This window comes from Pseudorca crassidens, chromosome 15 (assembly GCF_039906515.1).
Source record: "Pseudorca crassidens isolate mPseCra1 chromosome 15, mPseCra1.hap1, whole genome shotgun sequence".
Taxonomy (NCBI): domain Eukaryota; kingdom Metazoa; phylum Chordata; class Mammalia; order Artiodactyla; family Delphinidae; genus Pseudorca; species Pseudorca crassidens.
In genome coordinates this window covers 65,643,885-65,663,659 of record NC_090310.1, presented here as the reverse complement: position 1 = coordinate 65,663,659, position 19,775 = coordinate 65,643,885, and the positions used below count along the sequence as shown (strand labels likewise).

Here is a 19,775-nt window from a genome sequence, read left to right as displayed (position 1 = left end):
TTGATGGAATGGTGCAGAGGGCCTGGAAAGAGGTGGAGGAGCTGTGGGCTGAATTGGACTCCTTTGTAAAATTCTACTTTGCTTTTCAGAACTAGCATTTTGCTTTGTAAAGTCCTCTGATCATACTCCAGACTACCTTTCCAAACTCATTTCCCCAATTCTTCTTGAACCTTAAATATGAGAAACCTCTACACATGTGTCTGGTACATAGGAAGCACTCGGTGAACATCACATTCCATCTTTGCCTCACATACTTTTATTTATTTATTTATTATTTTGCGGTACGTGGGCCTCTCACCGCGTGGCCTCTCCCGTTGCAGAGCACAGGTTCCAGACACGCAGGCTCAGCGGCCATGGCCCACGGGTCCAACCGCTCCACGGCATGTGGGATCTTCCTGGACTGGGGCATGAACCCGCATCCCCTGCATTGGCAGGTGGACTCTCAACCACTTCGCCACCAGGGAAGCCCGCCTCACGTACTTTTCACTGCAGCCAAGCTGAATGTTTTGCTCTTCCTTTCTTGTGTCTTTTCTCATGTGGTACATATACCTAGATTGCCCTAACATGCCAGCCGCAATTCCTTCATGTCCCTCCACTTCAAATTGGAAGCCAATCCCGGTTTCCCCTAGCTGTTAGTACCTTAATAATTTATCTTTACCCTTCTTCTGGCTTTTACTGTTTCTCTTTTGCATCAGTGTCATTCATGTATTGACTGCCTCCTGGGTGGATTCCTGGGGGGCGAGATCACATGCATCCCTCTTTGTATTCTCCAAAGTGCCAGTCATTGCTCCTTGGCAGAACGTATGCCTGGTAAATATCTGATGAAAGGAGATGGTTCTGGAAGCCCACTATAAGTGTTGGGAAAAGTAGGGTGAGGAGGTATCCTTTTTATTCTGAGGATATTTGTTTGCTCATTAGTCTTAAATATTGGAAGAAAAAGAAATGAGAAGTTGTCTCCACTCTCAATTTTTCTTTTTCTTTGTCCATGATTTCTCATCTTCTAGTGGGATTATTTGATTAAAAAGAAACAATTTGTAAATAAGGTACATTATATTTCTAAACCAGAAAAGCCTTAAATCTATAAAAGGTAGTAGAAATAAGAATTACATGTACTTTAGATTTCTGGAAATTTCCTTCCAGACCTCTAATTCCATTCCCATCTCTTCCTTCCCCCCACGAAAATCTTCAATCAAACTCCTTTGTTTTACCATGAGGTAAAAATTTTGCTATACTTTGCATCTCTAGGTCAGAATTAAAACTCACTGCCAAAGGTATTGTTTTAAAAGGCAAGGACCACTTTAAAGGTATAGTTTTTGTGGCCAGTAATATGAATGGTGGAGTGTAAATACAGAGCAATCCCATGGGCTCGAAGCTTGTAAAGTAAGAATACATGTTTGTTTTCCAATAGCAATCGTTCTTTTGAACATTTTTAAAATGTCCTAAGATGTTGGAGTGGATACGTATTTATTAGGGGAGAGAAGACTAAATTCTTAGAAGGTAGAGCAATTCCATTTTGGAATTGGCCCATGAATTTGAGCCAGCTGAAGATGTACCTCTAATAGATGCGTTCCTTTCTGTACGCAAGTTTCTTATCCTCAGGCCTTAAGAGGTAGCAAGAGTGCATGGAGTGTATGCTTTAGGTGGTTTTCTAACTGACTGGATGCCTGGGTGCATACAAACAGAATGCCATTCTGATGGCTCAGGTCATGTGACCTTCTGAGTGGCGTACTGGATTCACTCCACTTCAGGGAGTGTCCCTAAAAGAGAAGTTATAAACGTTTCTGTATTTGAAATTAAATAAAGCGTGAAACTGCTGTCTATGCACATGGTCATTTATCTCTCTCATGGCCATTTTTATGTTCAGCTGTAGATTGTGAGTTTCCTGAGGTCTAATTCTTACTTATTTGTCTTTGTATTCCTGTGGTGCCTCAGTGGAGCTTTGTGTTTAGTAGGCATTCAGTAAATGTTTCTTGACTGAATAAATAAGTGAATTTCATCCCCTTTTTTATCTTCAGTTTGCCTCCTGGAATTTCTGTAGGAGAAACAGTGACCTAAATCCATTTTACAAAGCCCTGGCTGACTCAGTGCATGTGTAGTCCTGCCTTCCCCTAATACCTTCTTAAGTACCCCTCATGCTAAGTACTCCCAGTTCAGCTCATCACTGCAGAACTGTTTACCTCTCCAATGCATCACATTTCTTTTGCCTCCAATCTGTCTGGGTGCCCGGTTGCATTTGGTATCTTTTGTACCATAGTCAGAATACTGCTTAGAGCTGTGTGCATCGGGCACAGCTAAAGCCATTTTCCACACCTCTCTTTCAGGGGTCACTAGTGCTACTCCTAAATAAATCTCACTCAGGAGATGGGATAAAGAGCTCCACGAACCTGTTCTTCCTGTGTTTTCCTGTCTCACATCTAAGGTCATCACCACCAGTCCAGCCCCCCAAGCTAGAATTCTTAGAATGTCCTCAACTCCTGCCTCATCCTCTGCATCGAGTTGTCTTGTCACTTTTCTGCCCAAAATATCTCAGGATTTTATCCTCTCCTCTGTTCCATTGCTTCATGTCAGTTCCTCATCATCTGTCCTTTATTGGACATGGCCTCCTAACTAGTTCCTGGACTTTCCCCCTCTAGTGAACCTGCCACCATTTAAGCTGCCAGAGGTATTCTTTTTAAATCCCACATCTGATCATATCCCTTCTGTCTAGAAATCTCTGAGGGACAAAATTCAAACTTTTTAGCAATGGCATAAAGAACCCTTCACAGTTATATCGGAGAACCTTCTTGGTTGTAATACAACAACCTTTTGCTGTATTAATCTTACACCTTAAAAAAAATAATAAGTTTGAAGCTTTACAAAGTGAAAAATTGGGGGAGAGGCCTTCACATTCTGGCCCCAGCCCACCTTTCTAGTATAATTTCCAGCAAACTTCTCCTACATGCAAATGTTCATACTTGAGCGTGTGCACACACACACTCTAACACATGTTCCACTCATGCCTCGTTTTCACTGGTGCTATAATATTCCATGTTCCTTTATGCTTCTGAGCCTTCGTTCATGCAGTTCCCTCTGTCTGAAGTGGTCTTAACCCTGTCTCCTCTGCTCATGGCACTGTAAGACACAACTGGATAGTACCTCTTCCAAGGAGCTTTTCCCAGCACCCCCCAGTAATATTAGTCTATTTGGACACTCCCTTGTCTGTATTCCTCCAGCACTTCGCACAAACTTCTGAGATAGGACTTACCATGCTGTACTGTAATTACTGGTTTGTGTAGGTCATGCCCATTAGATGGGATAAGGATCCTAGGATCCCTAGTGCTTAACACAGAGTGCCTAATGTAGTCACCCCTCAGATACTTGTTGGGTGTATGTATGTTCTTCTACTATTAATGTCTGGCCAGCACTATCTCCCAAATACTGAATTAATGATCTCTTATGGCACCTGGATTCAATTTCTCTGACCCATCCCCCCACCCCCCCCAAAAAAGTTCATTTTTCTCTCTGTGACCTGCCTCATGGATTCCCTGGCTCTCTCATCATTTATACTTTTAATCCACTTTATAGGATAGATGAACCTTAGAACATTAGACTGGGAGCCTCAGAGATTCTCTGGGTCTGAAGGTGCTGAGGTGTGTGTATTTTGAAAAACTTCCCCAGAAGATTTCTGATGCCCATCTCAGGTTAAGGACTATAGATTTGTTCCCACCCTCTCACTTCTGTGGTGAGGAAATGGAGTCCCAGAGAAGTTAATTGATTTGCCCAAGGTCATGCAGCTAGAAAACAGCAAAATGAGGACCAAAAACTAGGGTATGCTGATTCCCAGTCCAGTGTCTGCTTTACTGTACGATGATACCTCTGGGGGTGAGGGGGAAGTGGAAATCAACTTCATGGCAGGTTCCTTCTCCCCTGTCTTGTTACCAAAGACTTCCAAAGACCAAGAGGACAGCTTTTCTTGAATCTAGAGCTGTTCCATTTCTTCAGTGCAGTCCCAAGCCTGAGTCCCCTTTATTCAGAATTTCTAACCCAATACGGCAGAGGTTTCCTACTCAACAGGACAGATAGAGATTAAGGGGGAAAAAAAGGACAGATGAGAATGCTAACAATGTTCTGAATTTGTTTCTTTTTCCAGCATTTAGAGCCTGAATATCTCCACATCGTCTGAATTCGCCTTAGTTGATTTTACAATTATTTTTCAGAGACTCCTCGGTCGTGTTTTTTTAGGAGTAGAGGAACACCGAGACTGAACACTGTGCTTGGAGAGGCTGGGCTGGGAGACTAACAAAGGTGGTATTATACTGTGCAAAGCCAATAAATGTATTCAGGAGACACCTAGATGTGTTTCTAGAGGAGGGCATTAGGGGGAGGGGTCTGGTGAAAAGGAAGAAGGGTGGGATTAAGATAAATTAAAATGGGGCCAGCACGTTGGATAAGGGGACAGCCTCTTCCTGTTCCCACCATTGCTTAAGATTTTTCATTCTGCTTCGTTCAAAAATTAAAAGCAGTCTTTACCATATAACCTCATACCCTCCTGTCCCCCACGGGGAAAAGAACTTAGTTTAAAGGCTATTTCAGCCTGATACAGCTGTGTTTATTACTGGAGTGCTACATCTATGGGATGTTCCTGGAGAATCTCAGACTTAAAACTGGAAAAGAACCTTGAAATAATCTAATCCAGAGATTCTCAAAGTGGTCCCACACCAGCAGCTTCAACATCACTTAGGAACTTGCTGAATGAGAAACTCTGGAGGTGAGGCCCAGCAATCTGTATTTTAACAAAGCCTCCAGTTTGAGGGCCACTGCTCTAGTCTGATCCTGTCATTTAAGTGATGGAGAAACTGGCTCTGGGAGAGCTGAGTAAGCTTATGTTAGAAACCAACCAAAGAACGGAACTCAGGTTTCCTGATGGCCAGCTCTTACTGCTCCCCTTGCTAAGAGGAGCAGGGTCTGGGATGGACTAGTGACATGTGAAAGTTGAGAATTTCAGCATAATACAGAAACAGAGGTCAGCAATAGTAATAGCTAACAATTATTGAGCACTTTCTCTTTGCTGTGCACTTTATAAGCACCATTTCAGTTTTACGTTTTACAGCAATCTTACCCATGAAATCCTATCCTCATTTTACAGATGGAGAAACTAAGGATCAGAGAAGTTAGTATATTAGTTTCCTATAGCTGCTGTAACAACTTAGCACAAACTTGGTGACTTAAAACAATAGAACTTTATTCTCATACTTCTGGAGGCTAGAAATCATTTTCACTAGGCTGAAATCAAGATGTTAACAGGGCCATGCTCTAGGGAAGAACCTGTTCTTTGCCCCTTTCTAGCTTTAGGTGGCTGCTGGCATTCCTTGGCTTGTGGCCACATCACTCCAATCTCTGCCTCTGTGGGCACATTGCATTCTCCTCTTCTATCTGGGTCTAAGCACCCTCTTCCACCCTCTTATAAGGGTGCATGTGATTACAATTAGGGCCCACCTGGAAATCCAGGATAATCTTCCCATCTGAAGATCCTTAACCTAATCACAGCTGTAAAGTCCTTTTTTGCTATATAAGGTAACATTCACAGGTTCCAGGAATTAGGATGTAGATATCTTTTGGGAGACCATTATTTAGCCTACCAGTTAGGTAACTGAACCAGACTTACACAGTAAATATGAGAGCCTGGATTGGAACCCAAACTTGCCAGATTCTAGAGCCCATGCTCTTAATCACTACTGTGTACTGCCTGAAAAGGTCGTTGCTAAAAACTGTGGTTCTAGCATTAGCATTAAGATTTTAAAAGTGTTTACTTCTTCCCCAAACTTGCATTATATTACTGTCATATAACTCAGAACCTGTGAGTGCTTAAGCATCTCTGGTCCTGACTCCTTCAGTTAAATTACTAGAAGGAAGAGATTGTATTTTTTTTCCATTAAAAAAAATGGTGATGTAATTCATATACCATAAAATTCAGCATTTTTAATGTGCTTTTCTAGTAAATGCACAATGTTATGCAACCATTTCCACTATCTAATTCTGGGACATTTTCATCACCTCAGAAAGAAAGCCCATGGTCGTTAGCAGTCATTCCCCATTCCCCTTTCCCCCAGCCCTTGGTAACCACTACTCTACTTTCTGTCTCTGTGGATTTACCTATTCTGGGCATTCCATATAAATGGAATCATATAATATGTGGTCTTTCGTGTCTGGTTTCTTTTACTTAGCATAATGTTTTCAAGGTTCATCCATGTTGTAGCATGTTTCAGTACTTCATACTTTTTATGGATAATCTATTGTATGGATATACCCCATATTATTATCCATTCATCAGTTGATTGACATTTGGGCTGTTTCCATTTTTGGCTTTTTTGAATAATGCTGCTGTGAACATTCATGTACAGGTTTTTATCTGAACATATGTTTTCAGTTCTCTTGGGTATATACCTAAGAGTGGAATTGCTGGGTCATATGGTATGCTATGTTTAGCTTTTTAAGCAACTCAGATATTGTAATTTATATAAAGTTATTTGAATTCCTACTGTGACATCCATTGTTCATTTGTTTATAATGAAATAACATTCTCATAATTTGTAGTCTTAATCATATTTCTCATCTTACTGCCAAATAAATATTTATACCTGCAATTTTTGACAGTAAAGAGAAAGGATGGTGTGGTATAATGGAAGGAGTTCTGGCCAGCCTGGCCACTCTCTGGGTGAGCTTGAGTAAGTCAAATCACCTCACCTCTCTGGGGAGGAGAGCTTGATGATTTCTAAATTCTCTTCCAGACTTAACATTTGCAACTCTGTGAAAGTCTGAAAAGCTAGCCTTGTGTTAAATCCCAGAGCTTGTGTTCTATTTTTTTAGCAGTTAATCATTCTCTGTCTGATTTCTGTTCCCAGACACAAACAAGGTTTTACCCATCTATCCAACCATTTTATTGTGGTCTGCTAGCTTCCAGGTACTCTGCTAGGCACTGGAGATACAAAGATGACAAAGATATTGTCCCTGACTCCCCAGTCTAGTAGGAGAAGACAAACATATAAACAGGTAATTATAATATTAAGAGATTATGATATTTAAAAATTGCTCTGCCCAGAGGAGAAAAGCTTGGGGTAGATGACATTTGGTTTGTATCTTTTCGGATGAGTGTTTGCTAGACAGGAACATTCTGGGCAGAGGAATGGCGTGGGTAAAGGCAGTGTTCTGTGAGAGAACAAGAGCATGTTTGCCTTTGTTTGGTGGCTTTTTTCCTCTTTCTCCTGCAGTGGTGAAAACACTGTCCAGACTAGCTCCATTTTGAGATCCTTCTGTGTGTCCAGTATTCACAGGCTCATCGACTCAAAAGTCTGCAAAATAACACATTTTGTCAAAGTCCTGGCCACCTATAGGTCTTCTTCCCTGTTTTTTAAGGGCACTTCAGACTCAGTTTCTGAGTCAGGAGATTTCACTGAATGGCTAAGGAGCCTTGATCAAGATTTGGGTTTTCTCCATAGTAGCAGCTTAGTTCGGGCTCTTGAAAATGCCCTTTTGTCCCCCTAAGGGTTTTAGTTACATAAAAATACTAGGAACGTGAAATTCTACAATATGATCAGCACAGCACAAACTAAATTTCTAACCTTTGACTAGAAACATATATGGAAGGCTTTGTGTTTTAAACTGCCCCCTTCCCAGCCTCCTAGGCTTCATGAGAGGTCATTGTACAGCTCTTTCCATGGTCCCTGTTCTCTTCCTTTTTACTGGAGGGCAAAACTAGGGCAGAGAAATAATTTTTATTCACTTCTGAAAGGTTACAGTAATAAAGAAACTCTTGTTAACATCAGAGAACGTTGCAGCCAAGAGTTTTCACAGTCTGGCATTGTTTATTTTACATGTAATTTGGAACCTTCTGCACTCTTAAAATATTGGCACAAAAATGTTTTAACTGTTGAAGTGCTTCATTGCATGCAGTGGTAGTGTGGTGTGAGAGAGGCAGCAGGGCTCTGGAGAGCGGCTTGCCCTGTTCCTTGGAAAGAGAAATGGGGTAAGTGTATGTGTATGTGTGCAGGTACACATTCGCTTGTGTATATATGAGTCTCTCTGCACTGAGAATTAAGAACTTTCTCTGCCCTGATGAACTTCTATGCTTCCCTTGATTTAACAATGAGAATGATGTAACAATCCTGCTTTCCTATTGCCATGGCTGCCAGAAAGTATAGAGCTTCCCTTATTTGGGTATTTTGATATAATTATTCATTATCCCCTTTCTCTCACACACACTTTGTTAACACTTTTCTTTTACTTTTATCCATCAAAGGATTTTTGTTGTTGTCTTGTTAGGTCGAAATTAAGATTTGAAAACAATTGCAGAAGGATCACACGTGTTAAATGGGAAGACTGCTAGGCTGGCGACTGGGCTTCCTTAGTTCCAGGCCCAACTTTCCTTCCAGAGTTTGGAGGACCTGCTCCTTCCGCCATCTCTTTCTTGTCCTGGAGCCTTAATATAGAGCTATATATTAACCTGACCCTTGCTAAGACCCAGGGATTCCCCAGGGCTGACTATGCACTCTAACCTGTCTGGTCTGGGGACAGTAGCCTGGTGCCGCATAAGCTCTTCTTCCTCCAAATCTGACACTTTGTTCCTTAGCCTCCAAAATGGAACCTTAGCAAACGAGGCAGAGGTTACCCCCACTAGGTGAGCTCTGCAGAGCTATCTCCAGGCCAGGCCCTTCTCTAGGGACCTCCAGCAGGGGGCTCCTTCCCTTGCAGGAGTTCCACTCCAGCTCTGAGAAAAGGATGCTCTGCTGGTATGTATACCATGACCACCATGCCCTGCTCACACAGGCTGTAGACTTTCTGTCACAGCCAGCCAGGGGATCCCCCACCCTCTGGCCTGGATCCACTTTCAGTGCCCACCAACAGAAGATGAAGTGCTCAGGACCTTGCAGTCTTTCTTTGCTCAGAGAGATCTCTGTTCCCTTTTGGAAGACCCTTGCCTTTGGCTTCTTGATCCACGAGAGCAGTCCCTGTGGTGGAGGATCCGGATGAGTACATGCATATGCAATTTGGGGCTGAGGAGACAGGCCTTTCCCCAACAACCTAGTGAGAGCCCATGTGTCCTGCTCTTCACCTCTAAGGTATGGGTACTTTGTGCTAAACTCTCCAAAGACCGTTTTCCCAAGCAGTTACCTCCCATCACATGGGCTTTGGAGCCAGACAGACCTGGGTGCTAATCCCTGCTTTGCCATAGTGCGGCCTTGAGACTCTGGGCAAGTCTCTTTACCTCGCATTTCTTTCTCTATAAGCCACACATAGTCTGACTTAAACAATATGATGGTAGTGAAGACCTAGCACAGTACTTGGCACATTTTAGTGCCACTTGGTAAAATAAGGCACTGTATTTGGACCTTTTCTATAGCACCTAGCATAGGCTGCCTTATTTCAAAAGGATTTGTGTACACATCCGTCATGCCCCACTGGATTCTGCCTCGCTGGAGGATGGAGATCATATCTTTCGTCTTTGTATCACCCGTTTGCCTGGCATGGGTCATGTGCATAGCAGGCCCTCAGTCGATGTTAGCTGAACCTGTTAGGATGACTTGGACAGATAGGGCAGGCATGAATGTTTTAGTTTCTCCATCTGAACCTGGGGAAATAGTAACCACTTATTTTGGAGCCTTTGAGGACAATTTAAAACGATATGTGTGAAGTGTTTGGAGTCCTTTGAAAGGAAGGTACTGGGGAAATCAATGGTGTTTTTGCTGTTCTTAGGAAAGCCTTTGTGGTTCCCAGCGAATAAATTACTTGTAGTGAGTTTTCTAACACCTCCTGCTCTGCTCTGTTCACTGAGGCTTTTAAATAAATAAATAAATAAAATAACTGCTGTAATGCTTCTTTGCTCTGACTTATAAAGAGATATAATTTTGGTTTTGGACTTTTGACCCCTTTCTGCTCCCAGGAGAGAAATTTCTATCAGAATAATAAAAGGTGTAAACTGTGTGTGTTGCCCCTTTTCTGGGCCTCGGGTAGTTCAGCTGCTGGGGTTAAGAATCAACGGGCTTGTGGTTTGTACCTGGTTATGGGGCAAGTAGGAGACGATTCCCATTAAGCACTCCATGGCATTCTCAGTGTCTCCCACACTACTTCTTTTCATCCCTGTCCTATGCCCTTTTGCTAAAATTCTTCAAATTTCACATGAACTCTATTTTCTTTGGTATTTTGAGCATACTTGTTTATGGCTATACCTCTTCTCTTTCAAAGACAGAAGATGTTTATCATCTGCTGTGCTTTAGGTCCCCAGCTGAGTTGCCTGGCAAAGAGGATCCTCCCTCTAGAGGAAACAGGATGGGAAAGTTGAAAAACCACTCACTAGTCTTAGAGCTGGAAGATCAGGGAATTAAAACTTGGTCCTACCGTTAATCAGCAGGTTCAGATGAAGAACCTGGACCAGGTTATTCCTAAGGGCCCCTTCCAGCTCAGACAAAAATCTGTGAGATAAGAATTTTCCAACCCTGGGGAGGATTTACAAGAGTGAACAGTAGTTTGCCACACTTCCCACTTGTTCTCCAAGCCTCTCTTGCCTTGTAGCCCTGGATGACTATCCCTGTCCCTAATATCCTTAGCTCAAAGGCCCATGAGAGACTAGAGTGATTTGGGGACAGATGTGGGTTCAAACATGCTAGAGTAGTCTGGTTTGAAGCAGTGGGTAGATGTGGATGTCAGAAGAATCCCACTTGGTGATGACCCCCAGGGACTGTGTAAAGGAAGTCCAGACTGCTCTGGCTGGTAGCGGGAAGCCCCAGTCAGGGCTAGCCCTAGCTGATCAGATTTGCAAAGCAGTCAGTGTTTATATTTTGTGCCGCTTCAGTGGCTGGCAATCCCCTAGAAGCTTGACAGACACAAGGATGATCCTAATTCAGCCTTTTCCAATTGAGGACACTAAATCCTGGCAAGGAAAGTGGCTTGTTCAGTGTCACATATTAGTAGCAGGGCAGAGATTAAAACTCACTGCTGGTTCATTTTGTTGCTCTTTTCATTACATAATCCTATCACCTTTGCCATCATCCTGCCACCTTTGCCATTCCCTAGAGCTACCATATACACCTTCCATTTTGTCTTCCTGTCTTAAAGACCTCTTTTGGTCCTTTTAAGGTCAGTGTTCCTGTGTCTAGTGCAGTGCTTCGTACATAATAGGCCTTTATCAGATGTTAGTGAATGAGTGAGTGAACTCAGAGTCTTTTCCTGACTCCTTAGAATCAGCTCCCTATTGCTGCCTTTCCTGATAAACTGACGCTAAATTGTTGATGGATGTTAATAGGTTAATGTTTTAATGGTCCCTGATAACATTTGCACTTGAATGGGGGGCTTCTTGTAACTAGTGTCTTTGGAAGGAGGAGTGATTGGAGAGTAGCACTGGAGAGCTCTTGGGGTCAGGGAGGATTGATGATGCCCCCCACTCCATGTCCTACCACAGAGTAGGCAGCTGTCTGCTCTTTTCCCCTGTGGGTTTAACCTGGCACTGGGCACTACCAGAGGGCGATGGTTCTCCTAAGATTGGGATACCTATGTGAAAAAAAGTTCTGGAAGCCAAGATGTCAGACCCAGGATACATTAGAGCTATACATTGATTGCAGCTGCCCTGGATGTGCTGTGAGTATTTCTGGATCCATTGGTGAGACAGCTGCAACACTCCTTTTCCCGATCATTTCCCTAAATGCTGGCTGAATGATGCTGTGGGGTTGGTTAGAGCTGAAAGGGCCTAGCTGGAAGGCAAGCACTTCTTTTTCCATGTTGATTGCCATCTATTTAGCTGATCTTTTCTGAGTGTCAGCCATATGTGCCGTAAACATGACATCTCTGATGCTCAAAGGAGCGGGAAAAACTACAAGGAGCCCTTCATTAAAACAACCACTATCAGGACTTCAGTTGTCTTACGCTCAGAGCAGGTCCTGACCTCGCACCTGAACTCACTGTAGGCTACTTCACTGGTCCCCCTGCCTCTTGACTCTTCATCTCAGTTCCATCCTGCAAATCATTTAACAGCCTGGCTCATCTTCCTGAACACTACTCATGTCAAATACTCATCACACAGAAACCCACAGCGGCTGCCCGGTGCTGACTAGGTGTGTGCCATCCCCCTTAACCTGTCCTCGAGGCTCCTTGTGGTTCACCATCATTTTCTTTTCTGCCTGCCCCACTTTTCTTCCAGTCTCTGCCTGTCCATAGTCTACTGTCTCCTCTTGAAATCTTCCCTAACTCATCCAGATTTACATTTGTGTGTTACTCTACCAGTGTGATTATAAATTTCTCAAGTGCAAGAATCATGGGGCGTCCTTGAGTTAACCTCCTTAGGGCCCAGCACAGAGCAAGGCACATTGTAAGTACACAGGAAATGCTTCTTGATTTGATTTAAGAAGTAATTTTGTTGCATTGCAAGGGACTCCAAGGGGAATGAAGCCCTTGAAGTAAATGAAGTAAAAATAATCCTTTCAAAAATTGACACAGGTATTGAGACATCTGTGCTGGGTAAAGTGTATTCTGAATAATATTTTTTCTTGATTAATTTTCCTCAACTATTGCCTTGATCCTTTCTCATCTGGCATGGTGGTGCAGAGCATATAGAGGCATGGGGCTTCCCATTTTCCCTTCCTGCAGTCCCTAGATGCCCTGTACCATCATGAAGTGTTCACTCAGTGCCTGCCATGTGCTGGGGACACAGATGGGACCATGTGGCCTTGTCCTTCAGGAATTTGTAGTAGAGCTTCCATCAAACATCCCTGGTTCTGTTCTTGAGTCATTTCCCTACCTTCACGTCAGTGCTTGCCAACTGTTAGCAGCAGTAGGCTCCCACCCTATCCCCACATCTGTACACCAGACACAGGCCCTTCCAATCTTAGGGACCTTGAATGATAGGGTTAGGGTAATAACACTAAATTACTATCTAGCATCCTATATATTTTATTTTGCTTATTGTGACCCTTCCTCCCTCCCTGGAATGTAAGCTCTAGGAGTTCAGAAATTACCTCTCGTTTATTGCTGTAGCCTCAACTCCCAGAGCAGTGCTTGGTGCATGGTTAGCACGCATATACATTTGTTGAATGATGAAGGCATTACTGAATTCTTTTTTCCTCGAAGTCCAGCAGCATTATTAATTTGTATGGCGCTATTAAGAATTGTTTTCACTCATGTATTTATTCAAGGAACATTTTGATCTCTCACCACGTGCTAATCCCTAAATGCTGCTGGTAGAGCGTATGCCATAGAGAAATGATCTTACAGGGTTTACAATCTAGTCTTTGCCAAGAAGAGAAATGAGGTTGAATCTTTAATAGATTAAGTTTCAAACTAAATAGATGAACAAGTAAGATAGAGTTCACCTGGTTTTTGTTTCATTTTGTTTTGTTTTAGGTGCAGACTTCCTAGAGAAGCTGCCAGAGCAGGGTTAAGAGTGGTGGCAGGATGGCACAGGGAACTAGGCAGCCCCCAGGTGCTGAAGGGAGGGACGGAGACTGCCAGGCCCTCGTCTCAGGTGAAGGAGTGGGTCCGGTTTCTCACCTCCCTTCCAAGACAGTGTCACAGTGTTTGAGAGCACGTGGGCACTGAAGCCAGACTGTTTGGGCTCAGGTCCCACCCCAGCTGTGTGACCCTGGGCAAAGTCTTAATCTCTGTGCCTCAGCTTTCTGTCTGTAAAATAGGGATAGCTATGTTACCTACCTCACCTTACAGCTTTGTGGAGAATAAATGAGCTATCATGTGTGAGACTCTCTGAATAGTACCTGGGACCGAGATAGGTGTTTGCTGTATAAACTTTACTACTTATTGTTAAGCGTTTTTATCTCATGTGATAATGTAAAAAGAAAAAAGAAAGGCAGGGGTTTCCCTGGTGGCGCAGTGGTTGAGAGTCCGCCTGCCAATGCAGGGGACACGGGTTCGAGCCCTGGTCTGGGAGGATCCCACATGCCGCGGAGCAACTGGGCCTGTGAGCCACAACTACTGAGCCTGCGCATCTGGAGCTTGTGCTCCGCAACAAGAGAGGGCACGATAGTGAGAGGCCCGTGCACCGCGATGAAGAGTGGCCCCCGCTTGCCACAACTGGAGAGGGCCCTCGCACAGAAACAAAGACCCAACACAGCCAAAAATAAAAATAAATTAATTAATTAATTTTCTTTTTAAAAAAAGGCAATTTTGCATAGTTTGAATGGAAAAACTGCGACTCAGAGATTTGTCTTCTAGAGTCACAAGGTGGGGAAATGGAGCTGCTTGGGCCCAGAATTTGCTTAGATTTCAGAGTATTTCTTAGGCTGGAGTGGGACTTGAATACAGATCACTAGAGAGAGCATCTCTTTAACAGATACAGCATTCCAGCAGCAGTTTTCTTTTTCCTTTATAAAATGCTTACCCTTTGGGCTTCACTGGTGGTGCAGTGGTTAAGAATCCACCTTCCAATACAAGGGACATGGGTTTGAGCCCTGATCCGAGAAGAACCCACATGCCACACAGCAACTAAGCCTGTGTGCCACAACTACTGAGCCTGCACTCTAGAGCCCACGAGACACAACTACTGAATCCTGTGTGCCTAGAGCCCGTACTCTGCAACAAGAGAAGCCACCACAGTGAGAAGCCCACGCACTGCAATGAAGAGTAGCCCCCGCTCGCTGCAACCAGAGAAAGCCCGTGTGCAGCAGTGAAGACCCAACACAGCCAAAAATAAATAAATAAATTTATGTTTTTTGAAAAATGCTTACCCTTTTAAGAACATTGTACAGAAAAAAGAGGACAAAAAAGGATTACCCTGTAGAGTTGGGGTCACTCTCAGAGCTCAAGGCCAAGTGTCCATTCCGTTTTTCAGGGGGTATTCGGACGTTACTCCTTGGCTTCCTCATGACTTGAGCAGGAGTGATCATATCACTCCTACCCAGAATCCAGGCTCAGCCATTCCCAGGATACTGCTGCAAGATTCTATAAGCTATCAGCTGAATGGCAGTTCTGTTTGAGTCGTAAAAGAATGTTGGACTGCGAGTCAGAATACCTTGTTTCTGTAAACATCTAGAACGTTTATGAGCTGAGTGATAATTAGGCAATTCATCTGACCTTTCTGAGCCTTTGTTTCCTCATCTCTACAGCAGGGAACAGCTTCTTTCTCAGATTACCACAGGGTCAGTATTTTGGAAATTGTATGGTGCTGAACAGTAAGCAGTAAGGAAACAGCAGTAAAAGACAAGCATTCTGTGATCCATACAGAACAATGGAAATAGCCACTTTATTGTTCGGAGCTATAGGTTTTTGTCTGACCTCCTCTGCCCAGCTGGGGTCACCAGTTAACATGTGTGATTCAGTTAATTAGGGTTTTCCATCTCTTTTGCTCCCTATTACTGCAGAGAAGGAGAATTCAGGTCTGTTTGATAAAAGGGCTTCCAATCTCAAGATCGGGAAGGGGCTAGATTTTGGATCGTCTGAGAAAATGTTGCTGTCCAGGTAACATGATGTCTGTCTTAAAATCGCTGAGTGGGAAAGGACTCTGGCTGGGGCCTGTGAGCTCAGTGTTGCCTCTAGATCCTCTAGGTTGTTTAGATCCTCAGCACCCAGGAAAAATGACAGTGCCCAGGCTCCATTCACAAAGGACTCTCAAACTTGTCAATTATCCATTTTCAGCTGTTTGGTTATATGTCTGTGCATCTGAGATAGCCAGCATTGATGGGGAGCAAGCATCCTCTAGTTCTCCACTGTCTGCAGTCTGCCTAAATTTAATAGAAAATCATTAAAAAAGCAAAGTTGTGCCTGCAGCTTTTCTGCACTTATAAATACAGTCATGAGGTCCAGGGTGCAATTGGGAGCCTGCAAGTGTCTCTGGAAACCTAGGTGTGTCAGCATCTTCTTGCTGACAGAAATCAGACCTCATGGCTGCAGGTAGAATGCAGAGGACCCAGAGGAATGACAGCCACTGACACGTGGTGAACAAATTATTAGGAAAGGGGCTCAGGCTCCTAGGCCCTGGTGTGCTATACTGCTGCTCTGCTGGAGACGCCTGCGGGCTCAAGCTAAATACACATCTTGCTCATATTACATCTTGTCCAAGTAAGATTTTCCATTACCACAACATAGGAGACGTTGAGGGCACCGTGACTGCTAAAACCCTACAAGACTGGTTGTCTACACTTAGCGCTGCCAGGGTCAGAAAGTCATCAGCCTATGATTGCGTATAACTGTTGGCATTCTTTTTTTCAGCTTTTTTTCAGGCATTCAGTGAAGTCTGATTAGGTGTGAGTCATGGCCTCACCTTCTGCTCCACATTCACTTCATAATCAAATCCTGTTGATCTTGCTGGACTTTTTCCTCTTTATTCCTTTCGCCACTTACATTAATTCAGTTTCTTACCAACTCTCACCTGAGCCATTGCAGCAGCCTCCTCTGGGATTCCTGCCTCCAATCCTTCCCCCAGCTTTGTGGTTTGTACTTGCTGGGTTACTTTTCTTTTTTTCCCCTTATTTATTTATTTGCTGCGCTGGGTCTTCATTGCTGCGCGCGGGCTTTCTCTAGTTGTGGCAAGCAGGGACTACTCTTCGTTGTGCTGTGCAGGCTTCTCATTGCGGTGGCTTCTCTTGTTGCGGAACATGGGCTCTAGGCGCGCGGGCTTCAGTAGTTGCAGCACGAGGGCTCAGTAGTTGCAGTGCATGGGCTCTAGAGCACGCGGGCTTCAGTAGTTGCAGTGCGTGGACTCAGTAGTTGCGGCTCACAGGCTCCAGAGCACAGGCTCAGTAGTTGTGGCGCACGGGCTTAGTTGCTCCGCGGCATGTGGGATACTCCCGGACCAGGAATCGAACCTGTGTCCCCTGCATTGGCAGGCAGATTCTTAACCACTGGACCACCAGGGAAGTCCCGGGTTACTTTTCAAAAACAAATCTATCTAATAGCACAGGGAACTATATTCAATATCTTGTAATAATATATAATGGAAAAGAATCTGAAAAAGAATATATATATTGTTAATTATCCATATATATATATTCAGTAATATATATATTACTGAATCACTTTTGCTGTACACCTGAAACTAACACAGCTTCGTAAATCAACTATACTTCAGTGAAATAACAGTAACAACAAATCTATCCGTGCAGCTTCCCTGTGCTAAGAGCTCTTCTTTGTCTTTCCTTCATGTGGCATTCAGGGCCATTTACAGTCAAACGTAAACTGCCTTTCCAGCTCTACCTTCTGCTTCGTCCCATCATGAGCTCTTCGTTACAGATTTTCCTCTGAGGATGCTGTAGTTGTTCCCCTCTCTGTGGCTTTACACATACTATTTTTTCTGTCTAAAAGGTACAAATCCCCGTCATCCTTTAATAGCCAGTATAATAAATGTTACCTCATCTCTGAAGCCTTTGAGCCCCCAGACTCACCACTGCCATTTTTTACATACAGTATGTTGTTACAATCATTTGTATGTCATTTCATATGAGATTACAAACTTCTTGAGAACAGGTTCTGTGTTTTATTCATCTTTTATGCCCAGCATGTACCATGATGCCTAGAATATGGTAGGCACTCAATATATACTTATCAAATGCATGCAAGGCAATGTAGAATTCTGCACCCAGACAGCTTTATGGTCTAGCAAGGAACGTAAATTACTCCATGACACTACTGCTCAAAATCGAGAAGTATCATGAGAGGCTTTAATATATACATACATATGGTTAAGTCGCAGACTGAAATACTTGTGTGGGAAGAACCATTTGTAATTGGAATTATCTTTTATTGTGGTGAAATATATATAACATAATATTTATCAATTTAGCCATTGTAAGTATACAATTCAGTGGCATTAGATACAGTCACAATGTTGTGTAACCGTCACCACTGTCTATCATAGGATTTTTTTTTTTTTTGGCCACACCCCGTGGCATTTGGGATCTTAGTTCCCCAACCAGGGATCGAACCTGCACCCCCTGCATTGGAAGTGTGGAGTTTTAACCACTGGACCGCCAGGGACGTCCCACCACTGTCTATCGCCCAGATTTCTTCATCATTCCCAGTAAAAACTTTATACCCATTAAATAACTCCCCCATTTCCACTCCCCCCAGACCCTGGTAACCTCTATTCTACTTTATGTCTCTATGAATTTGCCTATCTTAGGTACCTACTATAGGAGGAATCATACAATATTTGTCCTTCTGTGTCTGACTTATTTCATTAGGCATAATGTTTTCAAGGCTCATCCATGTTGTAACATGTATCAAAATTTCATTCCTGGGGCTTCCCTGGTGGCGCAGTGGTAGAGAGTCCGCCTGCCGATGCAGGGGACACGTGTTCTTGCCCCGGTCCGGGAAGATCCCACATGCCACGGAGCGGCTAGGCCCGTGAGCCATGGCCGCTGAGCCTGTGCGTCCAGAGCCTGTGCTCCACAACGGGAGAGGCCACAACAGTGAGAGGCCCGCATACCACACACACACACACAAATTCATTCCTTTTTATGGCTGAATAATATTCCATTGTATGTATATACCACATTTTGTTTATCCATTCATCTGTTGGTAAACACTTTGTTTCCATCTTTTGGCTAGTGTAAATAATGCTGATAGGAACATTCAAATGTCTGTTCCAGTCTCAGCTTTCAATTCTTTTGGATATATACTTAGGAGTGGAATTACTGGGTCATAAGGTAGTTCTATGTTTAACCTTTTGAGAAATCACCAAACTGTTTTCCCTAGTGGCTGTACCATTTTCCATTCCCACCAGCAGTGCATGAAGGTTCCAGTTTTTCTACATTCTCATCAGTGCTTGTTATTTTTCTTTTCTTTTCTTTTTTTTTGCGATACACGGGCCTCTCACTGTTGTGGGCTCTCCCGTTGCGGAGCACAGGCTCCGGACACGCAGGCTCAGCGTCCATGGCCCACGGGCCCAGTCGCTCCACGGCATGTGGGATCTTCCCAGACCGGGGCATGAACCCGTGTCCCCTGCATCGGCAGGCAGACTCTCAACCACTGCGCCATCAGGGAAGACCTCTTTTTTCTTTTTAAAATTTTAGCCATCCTAGTGGATGTGAATGGAATTATCCTTTGCTTATGCTTCAGATAATTGTCTTGCTAATTGGGTTCTAATTTGCTTATTGACCATTGGTGACCATTAATAAGTTAGACTGTTTTCACTTTCCAAATCTTGTATTTAACGACAGAAAACCAAATCCTGATCAAAACTTTCATGCATTGGCACTTGTTTGCAGGGCATAAGTCCTTTCTTAAACTTGGAAATATAAGCAGAAAAGCACTTCTTAGTTTCCTAATTATTCTTCCATAGTACTTGTTATAGAGCAGGCAGGGATCAAAGGTCTGTTAATGTTTGATCTGTTCACATCAGAGAGTTAAGTGGCTATTATCTTGTTAGAGTGACTAATGAGAGAGGAAAAGTCAATTGCCCACTTTGTGTTTTCTTACCCTGGCAATCATGAAGTTCCTTCTCTCTCAGTCATAAAGTCTCCTTTTTACTTGAAACTGCTTGTGTATGTATTTTGGGTTCTTGTTTGTTTGTTTTTTAATTTTTTTTTTTTTTTTTTGGCTGCACCATGCGGCTTGTGGGATCTTAGTTCCCTGACCAGGGATTGAACCTGGGCCCTCCGCAGTGAGAGCATAGAGTCCTAACCACTGGACCACCAGGGAATTCCCATGTGTATGTATTTTGCCTCCAAATCTAGAACTCTATTAGATGGTAGTAGTGGAACTAGAAGTGGTCTTGAAACTTTTTTCAGTGGAAGAGATTGCTTTGAGAGAGGTGTGGAGTTTCAGAGGCCATGTGAAAACATACTGAAAGGACAGGAGTTGAA

General features: G+C 43.4%; 1 protein-coding gene across 4 annotated transcripts in view; it reads left to right on the top strand.

The window, feature by feature from the left end:
- Positions 1–19,775, top strand: part of UQCC1 (ubiquinol-cytochrome c reductase complex assembly factor 1) — a 90,968-nt gene that overhangs the window by 51,652 nt on the left and 19,541 nt on the right. For 2 of the 4 annotated variants that reach the window (XM_067707938.1, XM_067707937.1), the window contains one exon: positions 6,934–7,029. The exons of the other annotated variants lie outside the window; for them this stretch is intronic. In XM_067707938.1, coding sequence (XP_067564039.1) covers positions 6,934–7,029 — 96 coding nt within the window. The remainder of the gene's footprint in view (positions 1–6,933; positions 7,030–19,775) is intronic. 4 annotated transcript variants of the gene reach the window in all.